This window comes from Zeus faber (assembly GCF_960531495.2).
Source record: "Zeus faber genome assembly, chromosome: 5".
Classification (NCBI taxonomy): Eukaryota; Metazoa; Chordata; class Actinopteri; order Zeiformes; family Zeidae; genus Zeus; species Zeus faber.
In genome coordinates this window covers 2,064,049-2,085,553 of record NC_137192.1, presented here as the reverse complement: position 1 = coordinate 2,085,553, position 21,505 = coordinate 2,064,049, and the positions used below count along the sequence as shown (strand labels likewise).

At 40.5% G+C, this 21,505-nt stretch overlaps 1 protein-coding gene across 2 annotated transcripts in view; it reads left to right on the top strand.

Annotated features, from left to right (window-relative positions):
• The window catches only part of LOC307230122 (protein FAM107B), a 51,513-nt gene that overhangs the window by 15,207 nt on the left and 14,801 nt on the right, over nucleotides 1–21,505 (top strand). For both annotated transcript variants that reach the window (XM_080000336.1, XM_080000335.1), the window contains exon 2: nucleotides 20,032–20,107. In XM_080000336.1, the coding sequence (XP_079856462.1) occupies nucleotides 20,032–20,107 (76 nt within the window). The remainder of the gene's footprint in view (nucleotides 1–20,031; nucleotides 20,108–21,505) is intronic.

The following is a 21,505-nucleotide window of genomic DNA, read 5'->3' as shown; positions in this document are numbered from 1 at the left end:
CGTCGGGTACGAGCCGTGAGTCTGGCCTGTCGTCGGTTAGTATCAGTATCTTTGGGGCGCGGGGTGGGCATGTGTTTGTGCGATGTCCCTATCTTTTTTCCAAGTCCGCTATTTCCCTTAACACCTTAGTTTCCTCGTCTTCTGTGTCATCATCGGAACTGCCCTCCTGGGAGGAGCCACCCATCACTTTCACCACCCCTCTGTGGGTTCCATTCGCCCCTCCCTTTTTTTTTTTTTTGCCTTCTCGGTAACCCGTCGTCAGTGTCCTTTGTGTCTTCATAAATGCCTGTCAAAACTCCTCGAACAGTGACTTACATTGACTTGCCGGCCTCCTGTTTTTACCCTCCCATCGGGCGATATTTGCGACACGCCCCCTCGCGGTCCCCAACTTCCCGTTGTTGTTCCTGTGTCTCGTTCCTAATTCTGTGCAACGCCGTTTGCTCCCACGTCAGTGTGCATGGCAGGGGCCCCTGGGGAAAAACTTCCCCGGGCGGCACCTCCATTTCAGGGCCCAGCTGGTTTGCCGGCCTTGGCCTGCACCGTGGACAGTCCTCGGCCCTCATCGGCGGAGTCCCTGTCCCACACCCGTCAGACCCCCTTTCGGGCCAATTCTCTACCTCTATTTGGAATCTGCCCGAGTCTATTGCCAATACTGGATACATCGCACTGGGCAACGGAGGCGCGGTCGGCGCCGCTTCGGCCTTCTGCTGCAAAGAGGCCTCTTCCTCCATTTTACTCTGTTTGTTCTTCATCTGATGAGCTATCCCCTGCCAAAACATGGCCCACGACAAGCACTTGCATCTGTGTCCCTCTTTCTCGTCTCTGACCTTATGCAACTTCTTTTGTGACAACCACAACTTGCCCTTGGCGGCCTCCTCCGCTTCTTCTACCGTTTTCTCTTTTTCCCTCTTCCACAACACTGGCCCGAACGGCAATTCTTCATCTTGGTTCACTCCCTGGCGCCTCAATGCGAGATTTAACTCGTCATTCATGTCCTTCCTAGGACCCCATTCCGTCTTTTTGGCCCATTCTAGAGCTGTCAACAACAGCTCCACTTGTACACTAATCAGTTTATATCCTGCGGTCGACATATTGTCAACCTTTACCTCTCTGTCCACGTCACCGAAAAACCAGGGGTGCTCTACTCACACACACGCAAAGGCCACACAGACACTCGGCCAAAACCAACCTCTCGATCCACGTCACAGAAAACCTGGGGTGTCCTTTAACCAAAATTTTAACCTAAATTTTAATTCTTATTGCTGTTACCAGCTGCTTATTGCTGGTACCAGCTGCTCCTTCCTGTTTCCAGCTGCTTATTGCTGTTTCCAGCTGCTTATTGCTGTTACCAGCTGCTATTGCTGTTACTAGCTGCTCCTTGCTGTTTCCAGCTGCTCCTTGCTGTTTCCAGCTGCTATTGCTGTTTCCAGCTGCTCCTTGCTGTTTCCAGCTGCTCCTTGCTGTTTCCAGCTGCTATTGCTGTTACCAGCTGCTGCTTGCTGTTTCCAGCTGCTTATTGCTGTTTCCAGCTGCTCCTTGCTGTTTCCAGCTGCTTATTGCTGTTTCCAGCTGCTATTGCTGTTTCCAGCTGCTCCTTGCTGTTTCCAGCTGCTTATTGCTGTTTCCAGCTGCTGTTGTTGCTTATTTAACAGTACCTTGTTACCTGTTTTATTTAATATTTAACATTTTCCCCGGCCGGGGTTTGCGAGACACCAAATTCTCTGCGACGCGGACAAAAAGGCTAAGTCCAACCACACGTCCGTGCTACCCCCAGGCGCGCATGCAAACAAGAGACCCCCAATCCTCCGCAACGCAGACAAGAAGGCCCAGTTCCTTGTTTCCCATATATGTTCTCATAAATGTCCTGTACAACGGCTCATATACTTATCAATTAAATTTATAAACGTCCTGAGCAAGGCTCATAGATTTTTATCAGTTGACTATGGGGCAATCTGATAAACGTCCTGGGGAAGGCTCATAGATTTATTATCAATCGATTAGGGGGCAAATTTATAAACGTCCTATAAAAAGGCTCATGTATACAGGCTCATACATGCATGTATTACCAGAGAGGCACGAGGGAACAGGCCGGCTACCACTTCACCACATATGTACGTATGTACATATGTGGTGATACGCCACAAACTTCTAAATTCTTACACGTGATCAACAGACCATGTATGGACGCAATGCCCTATTCTGGGACCTAATCGGCAAGCTTCTACAGCTTCCTAGAGAAAACTGCGGCCGACTACTGGGGGTTCTATCCCAGTCCCACAAATAGTTTTAATACATGTCCGTGTGTTTCACAACCAGCGCACAGCATTGCATAAAAACGTACATTGCATACATTGCATCCATCTCAATCGTTGCTTAGCTTTAATTTTTCTCTCCCGGACCCCCTTTCACTTCCGACTCAAAATTTGACAGTGTCCAATTTGCACGGGTTCGATGTAACAGGCCAGTGCTTACCTTTAGATGTGGTCCACCAGAGTCATCCGTAGGCAAAGGTCCGGGGCAACTTTCGGTCCGTCAATCTCAAAAATCTCCTCGATATCCCGGACAAGCCCCCAAAACTGTTGGGAACAGGAAAACTGGATCCCTCCCAGGTTGGTTGATGCCGGGAGATTCTTCAATAATATGGAGACGGATGCGATGCAGAATGGATCCTTTATTGCCATAATGACAAAGACCAGGAGACAAGCCCAAAGCAAGAGCGACCAAGCAAGAGAGAGAGAGTGTCACACTCTCCTATATAGTTCCTCCTAGGCCAGTCGTCATAAAGGTTATTTGGGAAGTCGTCATAAAGGCTATTTGGATGACGGATGTCATAAAGAGACATTTTTTATGTTGGGCGCCATTTCAAGTAAAATGCCCAGTCATTTCTATCAGCCACCATTTTGTGCGCTATACTACATCCAACACTCTCCAGAAATATCACTATCCTTACTCTGGGAAAAGGCAGTTCTAAGAGGTACTATTATTTCATTCTCCACTCACAAGAAAAATGAAGGGTTAGACAAGAAGGCCAAAATAAACTCGAACAACAACTAAAGGAATTGCACTCCCAACAAGCCCACTCGCCCACTGAGCAAATCTGAAATAAGATCCGGACAATTACATCTCAACTTGATAATATCATCCATCAAAAGACACAATTCCTCATGCAACAAACAAGAGTGAAATATTTTGAATTAAATGAAAAATCAGTTAAATTTTTTACCAATCAATTGAAACACGATAGAGAAAAAACACATATTATAGCCATCAAAGATCCACAGGGTCGGATAATAGCCACCCCGCAAGACATCAATATCATATTTAGAGACTTTAATAACAAGCTATATCACTCATTTAATGAATCTAACATCAACATTCACTCATTCCTTAATGATATTGACCTCCCTAAACTTTCCACAGAGCAGGCTACCACATTAGATCAATCACTTACTCGAGAAGAACTCGGGAAAGCTCTCTTCTCTATGCCCAACAATAAATCACCCGGATCAGATGGCTGCCCAGTGGAATTCAATATAAATCTATAAACTATAGATTATCTCTAAAATCTATAAACACTTCTGGACACTTATATCCCCATTATTCATCAGAATTGTTACAGAGATTGAGTCAACTCCCATCATTCCTCCGCACATGAATACCGCTCTCATTTTGGTTTTGCTCAAACCCAATAAGGACCCAACCCTCACCTCCAGTTATAGACCCATAAGCCTTATTAATTGTGATCTAAAGATTATTAGTAAAACAATAACCAACAGAATGGAAAACGCAATTCCATTTGTAATTCACCCAGACCAAACAGGCTTTGTGAAAGGCGAGACTCATCCAGCAATATGCGTCGTTTATTCAGTCTTATCAAGCATATCTCAAAGGAACAACACAAATACTGTTATTGCTTGTTTAGTTTATTGGACATATCTATTTTCAATTCTCAACAAATTTGGCTTTGGAGAGTCACTCATTCAATGGATCAGAATCCTGTCCTGAAACTCCCCATCTGCTTCTGTTATCACCAATGGTTACACTTCACAGCGTTTAACTCTACAACGCGGCACAAGACTAGTATGTCCGCTCTCCCCTTTACTATTTGCCATCTTTATTGAACCTCTCGCGGTGGCCATCTGTCAAAATAGTAATATCGTTGGCATACAAACAGGAAACTCTGTTCACAAAATCAATTTGTATGCAGACAATATCTTGCTGTGCGTACAGAACCCAATATCATCCCTACCCGAGGTGTTTAATCTTATATCTACATTCCCAGCTATCTCAGACTATTCAATAAATTGGACTAAAACCACAATCTTACCACTCAGTGGGGGGGCTGCAATGCTGTAACCCAGAAACTTCCCTTAACAATCAGAACGGGCAATATTAAATACCATGGTATTGATATCGCCAACAATCTGTCAGATTTGTTTACCCTTAACTTTACACCATTGCTCAAATCAATTGAAGAAGACCTATTTTGATGGAACAACCTACTCATCTCCTAATCAGTAGGATAGCAGCAGTGAAAATGTAACTACTATATACAACAAAAAATAAACTATATATTTTCAATGACCCCAGTGCAGCCAACAATACATTGGTTTAATACTCTAGACTCAATAGTCAATAAATGTTATTGGAAATACTTGAACCTGAGAATCAAAATGAGCAACACTACAGAAAAACAGAGACTGTGGAGGCCTAGCAGCCCCAAACTTTAGATACTACTATATAGCAAACCATCTTGAATTTATAATTAAATGGTTACAACCAGAACAAAAAATAGGCCATGGATGGCAAGACATTGAACAAACAGAATGTCAGGAGTTATCATTATCTGATCTCCCATTCCTTACTGAATCAATAAGGAACATAATTGCTTTGAAAACCCATTAATTGCAACAACTCTGTCTGACTGGAGATTCCTCAAACTCAGTGGTCACACTCTATCTCCAAACAAATTCACGGCAATCTGGCACAACCCAGATTTTCTGGTAAAAAACAGACCGATAATCTTCAGGTCTTGGAAAAGACAAGGAATTACTCATCTGGAACACATTTTTGAAAACAATTTGCTTATATTCTTCCGAACCTTAACTCAAAGGTACAATATCGGTGGCCACAGCTTCCTTCAATTCCTTCAACTACAGCAGTTTCTAAAAATTTAAATCAAATTGATGAACAATATCCTACAACCACCTCCAATGATTGTACATCTAACTCATATCGATCATTTAAGAGATCCCTTTTCCAGAATATACAAAGTTTTATTAAAAACAGATGATACTTTATCTTTACCTACAATGGAATGGGAAACAGAACTTACTGTTTCCACTGATATCAACCTGTGGAAGATTATTCGCCAACACCTTTTCTATTACCCGCAACTCCAAAATGCAACTCATCCAATATTTGATTCTTCACAGAGCTCATATCACGGAAAACAAAAAGTTCAAAATGGGTTTTGTGGATAAAGATGTTTGCTCTCACTGTTCCCTTAATGCCAGAGATGACTTCATAACTTCTGGTTTCTGCCAACCTATCCTAGTATTCTGGACCAAGATCACCAAGAAGCTATCAACCCTCCTCAGTCGCAGCATTCCTGTCTCCCCAACTATATGTCTCCTCGTGACCTCTCCTCAGTTGACCCCCTATTTAAACACCACCAACCCATTTTGATTACCTTAACAATTTTCAAGAAAATAATATTTCTCGCCTATGGGGCGGGCGGTTCGGGCGGGCTGTCAGTCTGTCGGTGCGGGGCATGGATCTGGGCCTGCAGTCTGTGTTTGCGGCTGCGTCTTGTGCCTGCACTTGGGGGTGGGTTGTATGTGTGTGCCCCTGGGGTGTAGGGTCTCCTCGTGCTCCCTGGGACTGGTTTATGCTCCTCGGGGCCAGGCGTGGGGGTTGCTTGGGGGGGGCTTCAGAGCCCTTTCCGCTGCTTGGAGGCGCCACGACATAATACCGACCTTATACACAAGAACCAATTGGGATAAGTCCTGTACACTCACCTCACACACACACACACACACACACACACACACACACACATACAGCCGGTCCCATCACACACACACGCACACACCACCATGCTTGCTTCGAATGCACCTCAGCAGCCTCCTGGTTGCATTCCTCTCCTTTCCTCCCTCATTTACTGCCATAATAATGACAGGAAGAGGCCCTGTGCCCAATTGTAGTTCCAGTTTTCCTGGACCTGACTAACTCGATTTTTCAATACATGTTGTCGTCCAATGTTTATGTTTTTGTGTAAATATTGTTTCGTTCCATGTTTAGTTGTCTCAACCATGGTGAATCTCCTCATCATCGAGTAGTGATCAGTTGTTTATAGACCCAAACAGGGTAAATTGTTCTCCAAATGATTGACAATTGGAAAAAAGTTAAAAAATAAAAATAAAATAAAAATTTGAAAAAAGAAATGAGATTGGCCAATCAAGTTAGAAAAGGGTTTGAAGGGATAAATATTACGAGTTTTTTTGTGTTTGTTGTTTGGAAATCGGGGAAACTAGGAGACCTTTTGCAGCTTAAATCCTAGAGTTCTACCTCCACTAAATCCTAGACGTTGATGGCTGATGCTTCCTAGTGTGACTGGTATCTGGGTCATGGCACTGTGCTAAAGCCATCTTGTGCCAAAGACCCATGGGGCAGATCAACAGGCAATCAGAGCAAATCCTTCCGTCTAAATGATCGCAACGGACCTCCTTAAAATACTCAGGGAAACATGGGTTACTGTGGAAGTGAAAGGCATTTGTGAAGATGCATGGGTGTATAGTACCTGTGAAATGGTGTGTATTTTTATGTGGGCCGCGTTTTTGTGGGAGGGACTGTGGTTTGTGCTTGTGTGCAATGAAATAACCATTTTTTGCAATCTGGCCATTCAGATATACATCGACCTTGAAAGATGTTGACATGTTTAAAATAATATATATGGTCACATTAAGAGTGATTAAAATTATATTTTTGTGTATGTCTGTAACAGGTAAAATATAATATCCACCTATCAGCCATAACATTAAAACCACCACTTATAAAATCAATACTCTAATAAGCCAAAGTTCAACACACAGTCTACAGTTAAAGCGGTAATGTTGAGAACAGTCATTGATTGTTTTGATTCGATGATGACTAAAGTTGGATATCCATAGGTTTGTTTCCGATAGAGTTGAAATGAACTGAAGATTGATTTCGTAACAGTATTCACACATTCATTCACCAATTTCAGTCAACCAAATATTTAATGTCTCCTGAACGACTGTCACTCCTGCTAGAATCTTATAAATAAGGTTCTCCTGTGTTTTGAACTAATAACCGCATTGAAGCAAACGGCAAATATCAGCTATGGAATGAACTATGGAATTTTCTTCACTTGCTGCCTAATATATCCCACCCCTTGACAGATGCCATTGGAACATGATGAACAATATTATTCAATTCACCTGTCAGTGTTTAAATGTTATGGCTAATTGGTGTATTATAATATAATATAATATGAAACCGTATGAAACATCCTATAAGGATGTGTCGTTTTAATTGGGTGAGGTGCAGAAAGGTATAAAAAAGGAGAAAAAAATGTCCTAACCGGAAATGTTTGACATTGTGTCTTAATGGAGATCTCAGCACCGCCAGTAAAAATAAAATTAGACAGTAAAGCTGCAGCCGGTTAAGCTCCTACCCAATCGGGAAAGAACAAATTCACAATTAAAGAGTAGAGCATGGGAACTCACTATTTTTTTCAGTTTTCTTTTGTTTTTACAAATGGATTTACTTTTGGATATTCAGCCTAACATGTTGAATCATGAGATTTTTAATAATATGTTTTGGAAGCCTCCTTAGATTAACATTGATATAAAAAGTGTTTGACCAACTAGGCAAAGAGAAAGTGGGGAAACGCAATATTTAGAAAAAGCCGCTGAACTAAGAGGGATATTTGTTTGTTTCAATACATGAAGATTTAGTGAATAAAATATTACTGTTATTTTGTTAAATAACAGGAGAGAGATAGCATGGATGGTTATCCATCTTGAAGAGATTTTTATTTGTAAATTTTTGTATTTGTTCAATTTAACATTACACCCCTTTCCATTCCATTCCATTATTGACTTTGTGATTTATATTGTGAATTGCTATGACCTGCTGGCATAATTTTGTGTGATTGAAGTATTTCTTTAATTTTGTCATATTTTGTGTCTGGCTTACATAAGGTATTTTTCTGTTGCTAATTGTTGCCTTATTCTCCACTCTTACTGATTACTCCTTTAATATGTACTTATTCCACATTACACAAGTGTATTTTCGTCAAAGAAAATAGCAAAAGTTGGGAAGAGTTAATGAATAATTGTGAATAATTGGCCTGCTTTAAATTGACCTTTGACCATTTATTTCAGCAATTCTATTGTCTTTTTATATATGTACCTCTACGCATTTGTATTTTTTTTGTATGTATGCTTTTAATTGCCCTTTTGTATGAAATATGTTAGACAAGTAAACGTGCCTTGCCCAAAGATCTTAACTGGTCAAACAAAGAATCGACTCCGACCATTCATGAGAATGTTAATCAAAACGCTCACACTGTGGAAGAGTATGCTTGTTTGTGTGTGTATGTGTTTAAGATGGCTTGGGGTTAGCTTCTGACTAGCATTTGGATATGGCTCTGCCTGTAGCATTTTGGGGATGCTCTGTGCTTTAGAGAAAATGAAAGTAAATAACATTTTCCTCAACGCAAGCCCATGTAATCATTGTTTAAAAGAAGCAGAATTGAGATAAAGTGCTGTTGTTGTCGCCTGGCAAATGTCTTTAGATAGCTCTGCAAACTCACTCACACTAATGCCTAAGCAGGTGAATTATTTTACAGTTTCTTTGCTTTCTGTAACAGGTTTTGGGATTCATTCAAATCGACAAAGGGACATGCAAACTGACCTTGTGACTCAAAACATTAAAACTGTGTCAATGGATTATTGCCATGGCCAAGTTCTAGGCTACAATTCTAAGTAATTCCAAGGATCCTGTTTCGATTGTTGAAATGGAAAGTCATTTGTCGAACGAGTCACTCAGTGTTTGGCATCGTAGGTCCCTGACATTTTATTTTCACTCATGGGTGACTTCATCCGAGTCCACTGCCACCCGAAGAAGCTTCCTCTCCTTTACCTTGTCACCCCTGGATAGTCTTGATTTGAGATTTGGAGGCCAGTGGGTGTTTGCCAGGCAGATGGGAGCCATTGGTCTTGGGAAGCACCCTTTGGCTGGACATCATTGGAATATAGAGCAAATACCTGAAGAAAATGTAACCCTTTGAAATCATCCTCCCTGCACACTTTGTGCTGATTTAAAACCAGCAGATGGTGCGGAGTAACACTTACCATCTCAAAATCTGATTTAATCACAGTTGTGATTGTTTTTCATTAGAGAACTGTCCTATACTTCAGTTTCCTTTCAAAAACATGTGCACATTTGTGTGCAGTACTTATTTAAAGTTACACTAGTATATAGTATTGTCTAAATTCACAATAACTGGGAAATTACACTACACTTTCTTAATAAATTTTGCATTAGTAATTGAGTATCTTTTTTTGGTAACTGGGAAATACCTTCACTACAATTACTTTTCTTTCATGTAAGTGATATCCTATAAGTTTAATGTTACTTAACAGTACTTTTTTTTTTTTTTTTTTTTATCCATATATTTAAAAATAATTGGACTTTTTTTAACTTTTATTTTTAGATATCTCATTTGGCTCGCTTGACTTCATAATGAACGTTTTTTTATATACCAATTAAGACAAACTAAGACAAACTTCAGCAAAGGCAAAAATAAAGCTGTTCAGTGAGTTGAATGGTAGGGGTTACCCCTGGGTCACACCAGAAGCAACAAGTCACCGTCGCGAAATCTTTTGTAGATTCATCAACCACCATCAACCATTCGTCACACCAGGTCCGTCTTCATTCCGTCTATGCTGCGCTACCGTGCTTGATCCCTAAGGAAATAAGACTAGACTTTTTTACACCTTCTGCCTCTTCTGGCTCAGCTTTTAGTCTGTTTCCTCCTCTGGGGCAAAAGTGGAGTCCAGAGATCGGTGGACTGCGGCACACCACTCCCCCTTCTGTCTAGGCTGACCTCCACTCCCTCTCCGCCCACCTACCCCCCGGAGGGATAGATATGGAGAGGGAGCTTGGTCTCTAAGAAATAAGACTAGATTATTTTAGCTAAATCAGTTTATTTTAAATACTTAATAATGTCACAGTTTTTCTTGCCTGCTGTTTTTCAATGACGCTTCCACTTGGTGTGACCTTCCGTATTGATTAACATGGCAGCGCTTTTGCAACGCTGATGTGTCCCTTATGGTGTGGCCCAGGGGATAGGGTTAGGGAATCCAGCTTTGTTCCTTTGTTATAAACAGGCTCTCTATATATATTTTAGGCGGTTATTCCCATTTCCATTTCTCAAATGTCAATATAAATGCAAACATTTGGTCACACAAGAGGTATAGCATTTACTTATATACCCCAAACCCAAAGAAACATCCCTGAAGAATGTAATTGGTACTAGAGCGTGTCCTTTAGAGAGAACAGAGCATGGTTTAACTTGCACATCATCCTTATGAGAGTTCCATTAAGAAACTGTAAATGTCAAGGTACTAGACCGAGTAATCATGTGTCATCATCTGAGGGTTTAGCTGGGAATGGACAGACTGCAAACTCTAAGAAAAATGTGCCATTGTTGTTATTATTTTTGTTTGGTATCGTTTTGTTTTTTTTCTTGTAATTTAGCCCAAACACCATTCATGAGCCTGAACATTTGATTGTATATAGGAGATATATTCTCACTGACGTCCACTAGATGTCAGGCCTACCTCACGCCAACTCTTGACTTGTAAACAACAACTCTAGCAAGTTGTTGTTTACAAGTTAGTCAGGCAAAACCAACAAGGAGAATGATTTATGTCGATTTATTATGTCCTTAGGGAATCATTCACCTGCCCTGTTCACCTACCCTTCCCTTTTCTTCTCTTAGATACTGTGCGTTCAACTGTCCAGGTTATGAGGTGGCCAGGCCATTGTGACATCCTAAAAACCAAATATGTTCTGTGAGAAATCAATACCCAACACTCAATACACAGCCATTCTTCAAAAGCCTTGTCTTGACAGACTTGGCAGAAGGACAGGGTTTCTGCCTGTGATAACCTTTCAACTGCACATCAAAGGCAAAGGTGCAGTGGGACTGGATTTTCCAGTACAGGCCCTTAGTTGATCATTAATCTGAAGGAGACCACCATATATCCACACTGCAAAAAAAGGGAAAAGTTGACTATACTCAACCTTGATAATTAATAATATATCATTGTTTTTTGTTTGTTTTGTTTTTTGTTTGTTGACTGTTCTAGAATTTGCGTGCATAAGACACAGGCGACAAGATTTTCAACTTGATAAACAGCACAGCAGGACAATTTTCATGGCTGGTTGGTAGTCAGTAAATGTTGTTGGATTAAAACATTGCATAACTTTAATAATAAATGGGCAGTCCGACACATTAGTAACACAGTCCGTGTGTGTGTGTGTGTGTGTGTGTGTGTGTGTGTGTGTGTGTGTGTGTGTGTGTGTGTGTGTGTGTGTGTGTGTGTGTGTTTGTGTGTGCGTGTGGGGGGGGCATTGTTGATGTCACTTCTACAACCAAGAGGTTTATTCGTCACATACATATACATACTTTCATACATATATGCAGTGAAATAAAATGCAAAGCACCCGGTGATTACACACAATATGTCCTAGGGAAAGATTTCTTTCTAACAGACCAACTAACTGATTCCCAAAACGTAATACAGTAAGTCAAATACTTAATAAAATAAAATAAAATAAAATAATAATATATAGAATAAAATAAAATACAATAAAATAAAATAAAATAAAATGAAATGGAATAGATAAAGGGAACATGCTTATGTATATGGAATAGGCAGTTATGTATATACAGATACAGACAAAGACATCAAAATAGACACAATCTGGAGACAGACAGCCAGTCACTAAATTGAAAACCTGCTTCACTGGCATATCTTGCTTCAAGTTTTGGAGCCCCAGTTTTTCTTTTTTGCACGCATTTGTTTTTGTGCTGAAAGCCTCCCATAGAATTTATTTTACCTACAGCAATACTTGAACACGGCAGCATATTGATGTTTGGAGGTCAAATTTCACATGGGTGCTACATAAGCGCTGATTATAATAACCCATAATCACTATGTATTACTACGTATACACTATGTGTATTGAATTTATCTAGGTGAAATGAATAATTTTTTAAAGAGAAGAGCAGCCTTTCGAAGCCTTCCATTTATTGCACATGTATTTATTTATTTATTTTTACAGTTTAAAGTTACAGGGAGAGTGCACATTAATAGACATTTCCGTAAATGTGCCACTGCTGACCCTGAGCAGGTATAATGACAGCTACAAAAGACACATCGATTACATTAAAACAGGAACAGCAATACTGTACATGTAGCGGCGCACACTTCATAAGAACAAATAAAATACTTTAAGTCCAAGACAACAATACATAAAACAAAGCACACTTCAGGTTATTTGGAGAAGTTACAGAGTATGGTCACACACTTGTGTTTTAAAAGGTTGTGTTTTAAACATGATTTTAAATTCATTTTTAGTGAACGATATGTGTTGTTTTGTTCTTTACAAAAGCACTATGGGGCAGAGTAGCAAAGCCATGCAGACTCTTATATACAAGACAAGCGTCTGTAAATTTCACAAGATTGTCCCAGCTCAGTAAATTACAGGTGCCTCGTAGCCCAGCTAGTTAAACAGTATGACAAATATGACATGGTCATAGCATTGAAATACAGTACAGTGTTGTTGCCTTAGTAGTTAGACAGTTTCTCATATGATGGAAATTTGAAGTTGAACTTTCCTACATTTGTTACCATCTTCATTTTTTTTTAAATGTACGATTAGGATCAATGCTTACACCAAGATATTTGAAATCAGGTACCACTGTTAGCTTTTCTCCTCAAACATAAACATTGGGTGTGAGATTATCTGTTGACCTCTTAGTGAAGAACATACAAACAGTTTTTTTATGTTTAAGTGAAGACAGAAGCTATTAAGCCACTATGTAACATCAGGGCCGTGAGCTTACATGCAGCTCGCTGTTAGGTCGTTGCATGTACATAAATGACAGTATCATCTGCATACATTTGAATCACTGACTCATTCCATAAAATGGGAATTGATTTATGTAAAGCTATAAACAACAGGGGCCCCAGAATTGATCTCTGAGGTACACTGATATCACAGCTAAGGGCTAATGACAGTTCACCATTTATCTTGAGTCTCTGTGCTCTGCCTTCCAGATAGGATTGCATCTATTTAATAGCATTAGAAGTGGAACAATGAAAGTTTTGCAAGTAGAACACCATGATCCACAGTGTCAAAAGCTTTCTTTAAATCCAAGAATATGGAAGAATATTTAGCACAAAAGGTGTACTTGGGGAAATGCAATATTTCATAACTCCTTTACAGGGAACACAAATGAATTGCTTACAGACCTATTTCTCTTTCGCAGAGTTTCTACCAATTAAATCATCATTGAGTGTGTGGGATTAAATAGCCTTGGCATTAATATGGACTTTCACTCCAGCTAAGCTGATTTGACTGCAGTGTTATTAGCCCGGACATTGTTCCTTATCGCCCTCATGGTGAGCCACTGCTATTGCTTCTTAGAAAGGCTCGGATGTGTTTTCAAATACATCAGAAAAAGACAGGGTGGCACTTGGCTCACGCTATGGGTCATTGTATAGCGATTCAAGTGTTTTCACTGTTTTTGGGATGTTTCTCATTGTCACAACCCAAGCCTTGCCCCTTTAAGAAGGTGGCCTTGTGGGTGATGTAATGGAGTGAGTGAGGTTTTTTTCAGCCGCAGCCATGGTAAGTAGCAGGATGCTAAGAGAAAAAGTTACCCTAGTAAGCAAAAAAAGAGCTTAGAACGTCACTGAGAGGCCATGCATTATGTTTGCTGCTGTACCAAAATAAAGTGCCAGTTCTTCAATGCAGAGTTGGTCCAGACTAGGATTTAGTAACAAACAACCAGGTATGAGACAGGATAAGCTAAAGCTGCTTAGCCACAAAAGCTGGAAAGGTAACACTGGGGGCTCATCCTGGATTAATTCTGCAAGAGATGCCAAGAGGCACCCCATTATTCGGCGAGAAAAATAAATCTGCAGTGGACCACACAAGTTTATTAGGTTACCGGTACCGTCAGAAACAAGAAGCATGTCAAGGTAATAGGCCCAAATATCAGTACAATCTGTTTTTGGCGGATGTGAGAGAGACTGTTCAAGCTAACATGGACTCAGTTACCACCATAACTGACCCTGGGAAAGTGAAAAAGAAAGGACGGAAGTTTTTTGCCTCCCTACGAGGGTCCCTTCTTCGTAGTAGGCCTGCTGTACAACTTTGTATGCTATATCCAAAGGAGCCAGAAAGAAAAAGTCAAAGTGGTCCATCATGACAAGCTCAAGCCTTACCATTCTAGGATAATGGCTGGGTTTTCCAGAGTGCTGACACGTGGGCACCATTGGAAATGCCACCACCAGTTTCAGATCAAAGCTTGGCTGACCAGGACGTCGGCCCCCTCAACTTGTGGGACTCTGTCAGAGACTGAGGATACTGCTGTGGGGCCTACTCCAGGGCCTACTCTTCGCCACTAGGTTGAACGAGCAGCAGCCAGCTTCCTAACAGTCCCGCCTGGCCTCAGCTGGATGAGGTTGGCACCGAGAATCCTGGTTGGGGACCAGTGTCCAGTGTCCTCCTTTGACCTTCACACCACTTGGGGGACCCCAGAGGGTCTGCAGACCACCAGACGTGTTTGGTGACTGGTTTAGTCACTGAGCACTGCAAAAACTGAAAGAACTTCACCTGAGTCAGGATGTAGACGGATTGCTGCCCTTCTCAGAGGAGAAGAAAAAGAGGGAAAAAAAAAGTTCCACAGTTGTATTAGTGAAGTTGGGACAAACACTGTTCTGGTGTTCACTGAGAAGTACACTGATAAATGCACAGGCCAAGTTTAGATGTTGATGTGATGGTTTGGTAATGAATAATGCAGACACTGGCTGCAAGTTTTTATTCTAACACCCTCTACACATAAACAAGTGTTGAGATCTCATGCGAGAAAATAAGGAAAAGTGAATTATTTCATCTGTTTCCCAGTGTCAAACCCTATTTTTTCCTGTGTTTAATAGTACTGTCATACCTGTTTTTGGTTACACGGCTCTATAAACAAAATAACCCTCTTTTCAGCTTGCTAGTGTGTGGCCATTTTGTTACATTTCTTTGAGAAGGACATGCAGTATGCACGCATGGACATTTTGTGGACATTGTTCCTCCTCTAAGTTGCCTTCCACTAAGGGAGGACCTATTCAAGTGCTGTGGGAAATAGGAACTAATGTGAGAAATGTTCCATTATATAATGTTTTGTGTTTTCCTTCATCAATGTAGGTAACAATGTTGGATTAATGTTAAGGGTTAAATCATTCCAAGTGGGGGTAGTGTTACAAACCAAGTGTGGTGTAGGGATGGTGTGGGATGTCATTACACATGCTATCTGCTCCTGGGCTAATTCCAGCTGGCCCACTCTCAACAATAAACTGGTGTTTAAAACCCCTGTCTTCTGTGTCTCTGTGCCGGAGGTCCCTGAACATGTCACTTGAGTGGCGTGTGGTTGGCGAAACTACCACACCAGGTCTTACGCCTTTAAGAAGGTGGCCTTGTGGGTAACCTGTGCAGGTGACGTTACGGAGTGAGTATGTTTTTACTCTTAGTAAAAATCTTGTTACCAGCTATGAGCCAGGCTAAGCTAAAATAGACTAGCACAACACCAGAGGTCTCCCAACTACGGTTTGGAGCCACGAAAGCTGGAAAGGTTAATATTATGCACCATAGGATGTAGGCCACAAAGAATCATTGTCAAACAATAAACTGAGTTGAAAGACAATACTTGTTTTTAACCAAATTACCAAAACAAACAAAAAAAAAAAAATATATATATATATAGATATATATATATATATACTATATATTTAGATATATTTCATTCTTAAATTAACACCGTTATATTCTGCATCAAAAGTATCCTGTTCACTGTTCACTACTGTTCCCTAGAATTTGTTTTTAGTTAGGAAGTTGAAGGCATCTTCAGCTACCATCTACTACATCTCCTTAAAGCCATCTGAATAATCTCATACACACAAATCCAGGCCAGTAAAGAACAAAAGAATAAGATCTATTATTTCCAATCTTAAGCGAAAGAGGTTAACATTCATAAAGGATCACAATGTTCTAAATTGTGCGAGGCAAACTGTGTTGACAATTTAGATATAGTTTCAAAGTCACAGAAGCCCCATTGCAAATTTAAAGGCACAATCACTGACTTTCATCATTTAACATCATTAACTTAACATTTAACTTCTCTTTTGCCTTTGTGGCCTGTACTGAGTACATAGTGAAACTCTCTTGCGCTATTGTAATTTTAGCCCGGTCCATCCATTTGTTCAGTCCATTTCTCTAGACACGGGTGAAAATATTTTGACTTTTCGTGAGCTTATCAGGCTTTTGAGCTCTCTTTCACATGTATAAACAAAGGCATGTGGCCAAATCAAAACAAAGGGGTCTTGTGAAATATTGATCCTGACATTTTATCTTATATAGATGATGGCGCTTTTGTGAGGCTAAAAAGTATTCTAAAATGTGTCTAACATCCCATGAGTAAGATTCTAAACCATGAAAATTAAGCAAAGAGGAACAGGATTGTGATCCAAAAGACCAGAAAAAAACCTCATTCATTAAAGTGACTCTTTTTTAATCCAGTAAGCCGTGTGTGTGTGCCCAGGGTCCAGCATACACACATGCATAAACACTTATACAAACACTGGAATAAACAGCATTGACGCCATCCCTCCCAAAAAAAAGCCCACCCAATACACCATCCCTCCTTTGGCGTATAGGGTGGCTTGGGGGGGTGACTAAAGACAGTAAGGGCCTTGTCAGCGCATTGGAGCCCGATGCAGCCTCTCCTAGCAACCACAGATCGCTGACACAATGTCTATTCAGTGGGCAGTACTGGGTGTCCAAATGGCCTGGTCCCTCTAAAGGAGCTCAGCCACTGGGAAAGGTCTGTGGGGCGGCAAGGGGCCTTCATGGGTGGGAGAGCAGGGTGGAACCACTTCCAAGGGAAAAGTAATGAGAAGAGAGAGAATGGAAGGAAGGAAGGAAGGAATGATGGAAGGAATCAATGTGGGAAGGAAAGAAACAATTGTGGAAGTAGGGAAGGAGGAACAGAAGGAACAAAGCGGAAAGGCAGAAGAAATAAGTAAGAAAGTAAACAAGGGACAAAGTATGGAAGGAAAGGGAAACAGAAAGAACAAATGAAGGAGGGAAGGTGGGAACAGAAGGAACACATTATTGGCAGAAGGAATAAGAAAGGAAGGAATTAAGTGACAAAGGATTGGAGAAAGGAAGGACAGAAGGAAGAAAGGGAGGAAGTGAGGAAAAAAAAGAAAAAAAGGATTGGCAGAAGGAATATGAAAGAAAGGGACATTGGCTCGAATGAAGGAAGAATCAATGTGGGAAGGAAGGGAGGCAGTAAGGAACAAGGAAACGACAGAAGGAATAAGCAAGAGGAAAGAAGTGGTGAAGGAATGGAGGAAGGATAAAAGGAGAGAAGGTAGGAAGAGCAGAAAGAAGGATTGGTAGGAGGAATAAGGAAGAAAGGGGGAACAAAGGTTTGGATGAAGGAAAGGGGGAGAATGAAAGTAATCAATGTGGGAAGGAATGAAAGAGGAGGAAGTAAGGAAGAACAAAAGGAATGGCAGAAGCAATAAGGAAAAAAGGAAAAGAAGGGACAAAGGATGGATAAAGGAACAAAAATAGGACAGAAAGAACAAATGAAGGAAGGGAAGAAGTTAGGAACAAAGGAATGGCAGAAGGAATAAGAAAGGAAGGACAGAAATGACAAGGGATGAAAGGATGGTAGGGGGGAAGTGAGGACGTAAAGAAGGAACAAAGGATTGGCAAAAGGAATAAGGAACAAATATTTGGAGAGAGGAAGGAAACAATGTGGGAAGGAATGAAGGAAGGGACAGTAGGAAGCAAAGAAGGTAGGAACAGAAGGAATGAAGGAATGGCAGAACAAATAAGAAGGGAGGGATACAAGTGACAAAGGAATGAAGGAAGAAAGGAAAGAAGGGTGGAAGTGAGGAACAAAAGAGGGAACAAACATTGGTCAAGGGAATAATGATGGAAGGAAGCAAAGAAGGAAATAAATGACAAATGAAGGAAGTAATTTAGGAGTAGAAGGAAAAAGCAATGGCAGAAGGAATAGATTAAAGATTCAAGAGGTTTATTTGTCACATACATATACAAACATTCATACATATATGCATATATAAAATGTCTTTGCACCACACCTGGAGATTATGCACAATAAGTTCTAAACAGAACATAATAGCTAACCTAATTCCTGCCTAGCTATCTTACTGAAACTAACTTGATTCCTAAAACGTAATGCAGTTAGTGAATAGAAAAATATAAATAATACAAAATAAAAAAATAAAATAAGACTCAAAAAGATAATACAAAGTGGGTGTACAAAATAGAAGGAAATAGCGTTATGTATATGGGACAGGCTATTTGTATATACAGATATGTGCAGTAAAGTGCATGTGAATATAGTGTGTATGGAGATATACAGTACAGTATACAGTATGACACAGCAATACAGTACAGAACAGAAGAGCAATACAGTATGTAATAATAATAAGTATACAGTAACCCAGAACAGTGATGCAGTATGCAGTACAGTATGCTACACACAGTACAGTAAGGCAGTGGGGCCTGTGTGAGTGTCTCAAAAGGAAAGAAAGGAAGAAAAGGAAGAAGAAAGGAGCAACTGTTGCTCTGCAAGAGTGTTGCTCTCTTGAATAAGAAAGGAAGAAAGAATGGACAACCGATCAGAAGAAGGATGAAACGATTAGCAGAAGGAAAAAAATGGATGTTGTGTTGTGAATGTCAGAGCTAGGAAGTCAGTGTTGCAATGAAAATAAATACATTTAGAATAAAATACTGGCATTAGGTGAATTATTCATTGTGCTAGAAGCATCTCAGAAATCTTCTCTTAAAAAACAGTCCACTGGTAACATTCAGAGAGACCTTAAAAGCTTTTAAGAAAATATTGTGTTATTTTTCTTTTTTTTTTGCCGCGGGGCCCAGCTTGGGGCCCATGGTCTGTCCCTGGCACCTGTGGCCCAGGTTCTGCACTATTGGGCGCATGTTGTACTGCACATTATGGGGTGGGTTGTAAGTGTGCGCTTCAGGGATGTAGGACCATTTTGTGCTTTCTGGGACTGGTTTGTGCACCTTGGGGTCATGCGTGTAGTTGCTCTGCGGGTTCTCAGCTGCTCTGTAGGCTCCTGTAGGTCATGGGCCGTCTGTTCGGCTGCGGGGTAGAACAGAGTTATTGTTAGCAGTTCTGGATGACTAATAAAGATTGGCTTTGGAGGTTGAGAATTTGAACTCCACCCACAGATAAACTCTGTATCGGATGCAATGGCATTCAAATACCCTGTGTTATATGCCTAGCCAGCACAGGTTGAAAAAAAAAAATAAAGAAAAAAAAAGAATACATTGTCTTTATAAAGTAAGGATAAAGAAAGGATCGTTATATTTCAGAAACGGTGGAATATCGACTAATCACCAAACCGTTGGAGACTGACATAGAATGCTAGGAGAAGACAGAGTCATGCGTAACCTAACCCTAACTGCTCCGTTAAATTGCATAAAATGACGTTGAACTCAACCCTGTGCTGTGTTATTTTGTCTGACAGAGCAATTATTCACGCCCCCAGTTAATGACTGTGTTCTCTGTGGCTGTGTGGGCTCCTGTCTGTTTCACACCTTTTCACTATTCCTCTTCTGTTTCTCGCCTCTCTCCCTCTCTCTCTATGACAGAAGGCCTACAGCATCAATCTCAAGCCGGAGCCAAAGAAGCCCTGTGTGAAAAGCGTAAAGCACCAGAATGGCACAGGTACATAAGTCGAAGCCTATCGCGTTACGGTCGCAATTTCGAGAACAATAACTCGGTGCTCTGAACACGCTACATACCTTGGTGTTGTTGCCCATCCCTCCATCATCAGGCATATGTCAAGGTGTAACGGACCCGTGTGTCAAGGTGTAATGACTTTGCGAGTCTCAGCAGTGGAACTTGCTCACATTGATCTTTGTCTGCTGGGGCTAAGCTGTCTTCAGGGTGACAAACATTAATTTAAAACTGAACAATTTTGCAGAGCAACCAAAGCAGCGGACACTAAACTAACTCTAGGTGGGGGCTTGCCTTAGAAATCCTTTAACCTTTGAGCAAACACAAAACTGAATATTTTGATCAGGGTTTTACCTTATAAAACCCCGATATACTGTATTTACTTAAAATGTATTGTTGGAAATTCTGTCTCTACCTATCACTGAAATAATTAATCATTGGGTTAACTTCAAAAATAATTGCACCGATTGGAAACCATATGTTCACAAGGTTTATGTCAACTTGAAAAGTAAGCCTTAAAGGTATTGGTAATATTTTATTCACTTGTTGCATAAATTTAATTGAATGTTGCCGATTGATGCCATGTTATCGCACAAAACAGGCGGTCTGCACCAATCTCTGTTAACAAGAGAAATGTCATTCTGTCATTCGACTCAATCGCTTCTCCACTCAATCTCTGCTCCATGAGCTTCATAAAACTCCTGAACTGGTTTAATTTTAACTGGACAAACATTCAACTAACAAATGACTGGAGTTGCAAAGCCTCCAGCCGATTTTACTCCAAAATGGAAAATGTGCATCCAGTTAGTAAGTGAACATCATGTGTTAATATCTCCATGGCAACCAGTGATAAACAAAGCACATCAACTCTAGCCTGCTAGTTAGCACCAATAATGGTGACGGAAGTTAAAGTAATGACCAATCCAATAGAAATTACTCAATAGACAATCGATAGACTCAAAAGGCATTAGTTGCTCAGAAGAAAGAGGGAAGAGTGAATAAATTGTTTCTATTCACAATGAGTGGCTGTGCGAGCTTGGATCATACATCATTTTTTGCCATCTTGACAAGAGCTTCAACTTCTAAAGACAGTAGTTTTTTCTAAAAAACAGCGACAACGGTAGAATCAATGTACTGCAACAGGGAGGGACAAAAAACATAAAAAATATCTTGAAAATAGTTTAAAAAAATTATAAATAGAGTTGTGGTCCATTATTATGCAATTTAACCTTGTAAGGATTGACAGAGAAAACTGTACATAAAAAATAACCCATGCCTTCTTTAAGGTGCCCATAACACCCTTTACGATGTGAACAAAATGGAATATTTCTTACCTGAGAAAATAGGATCTGAAAAGAATATTTATGCAATAGTCACCAATGCATA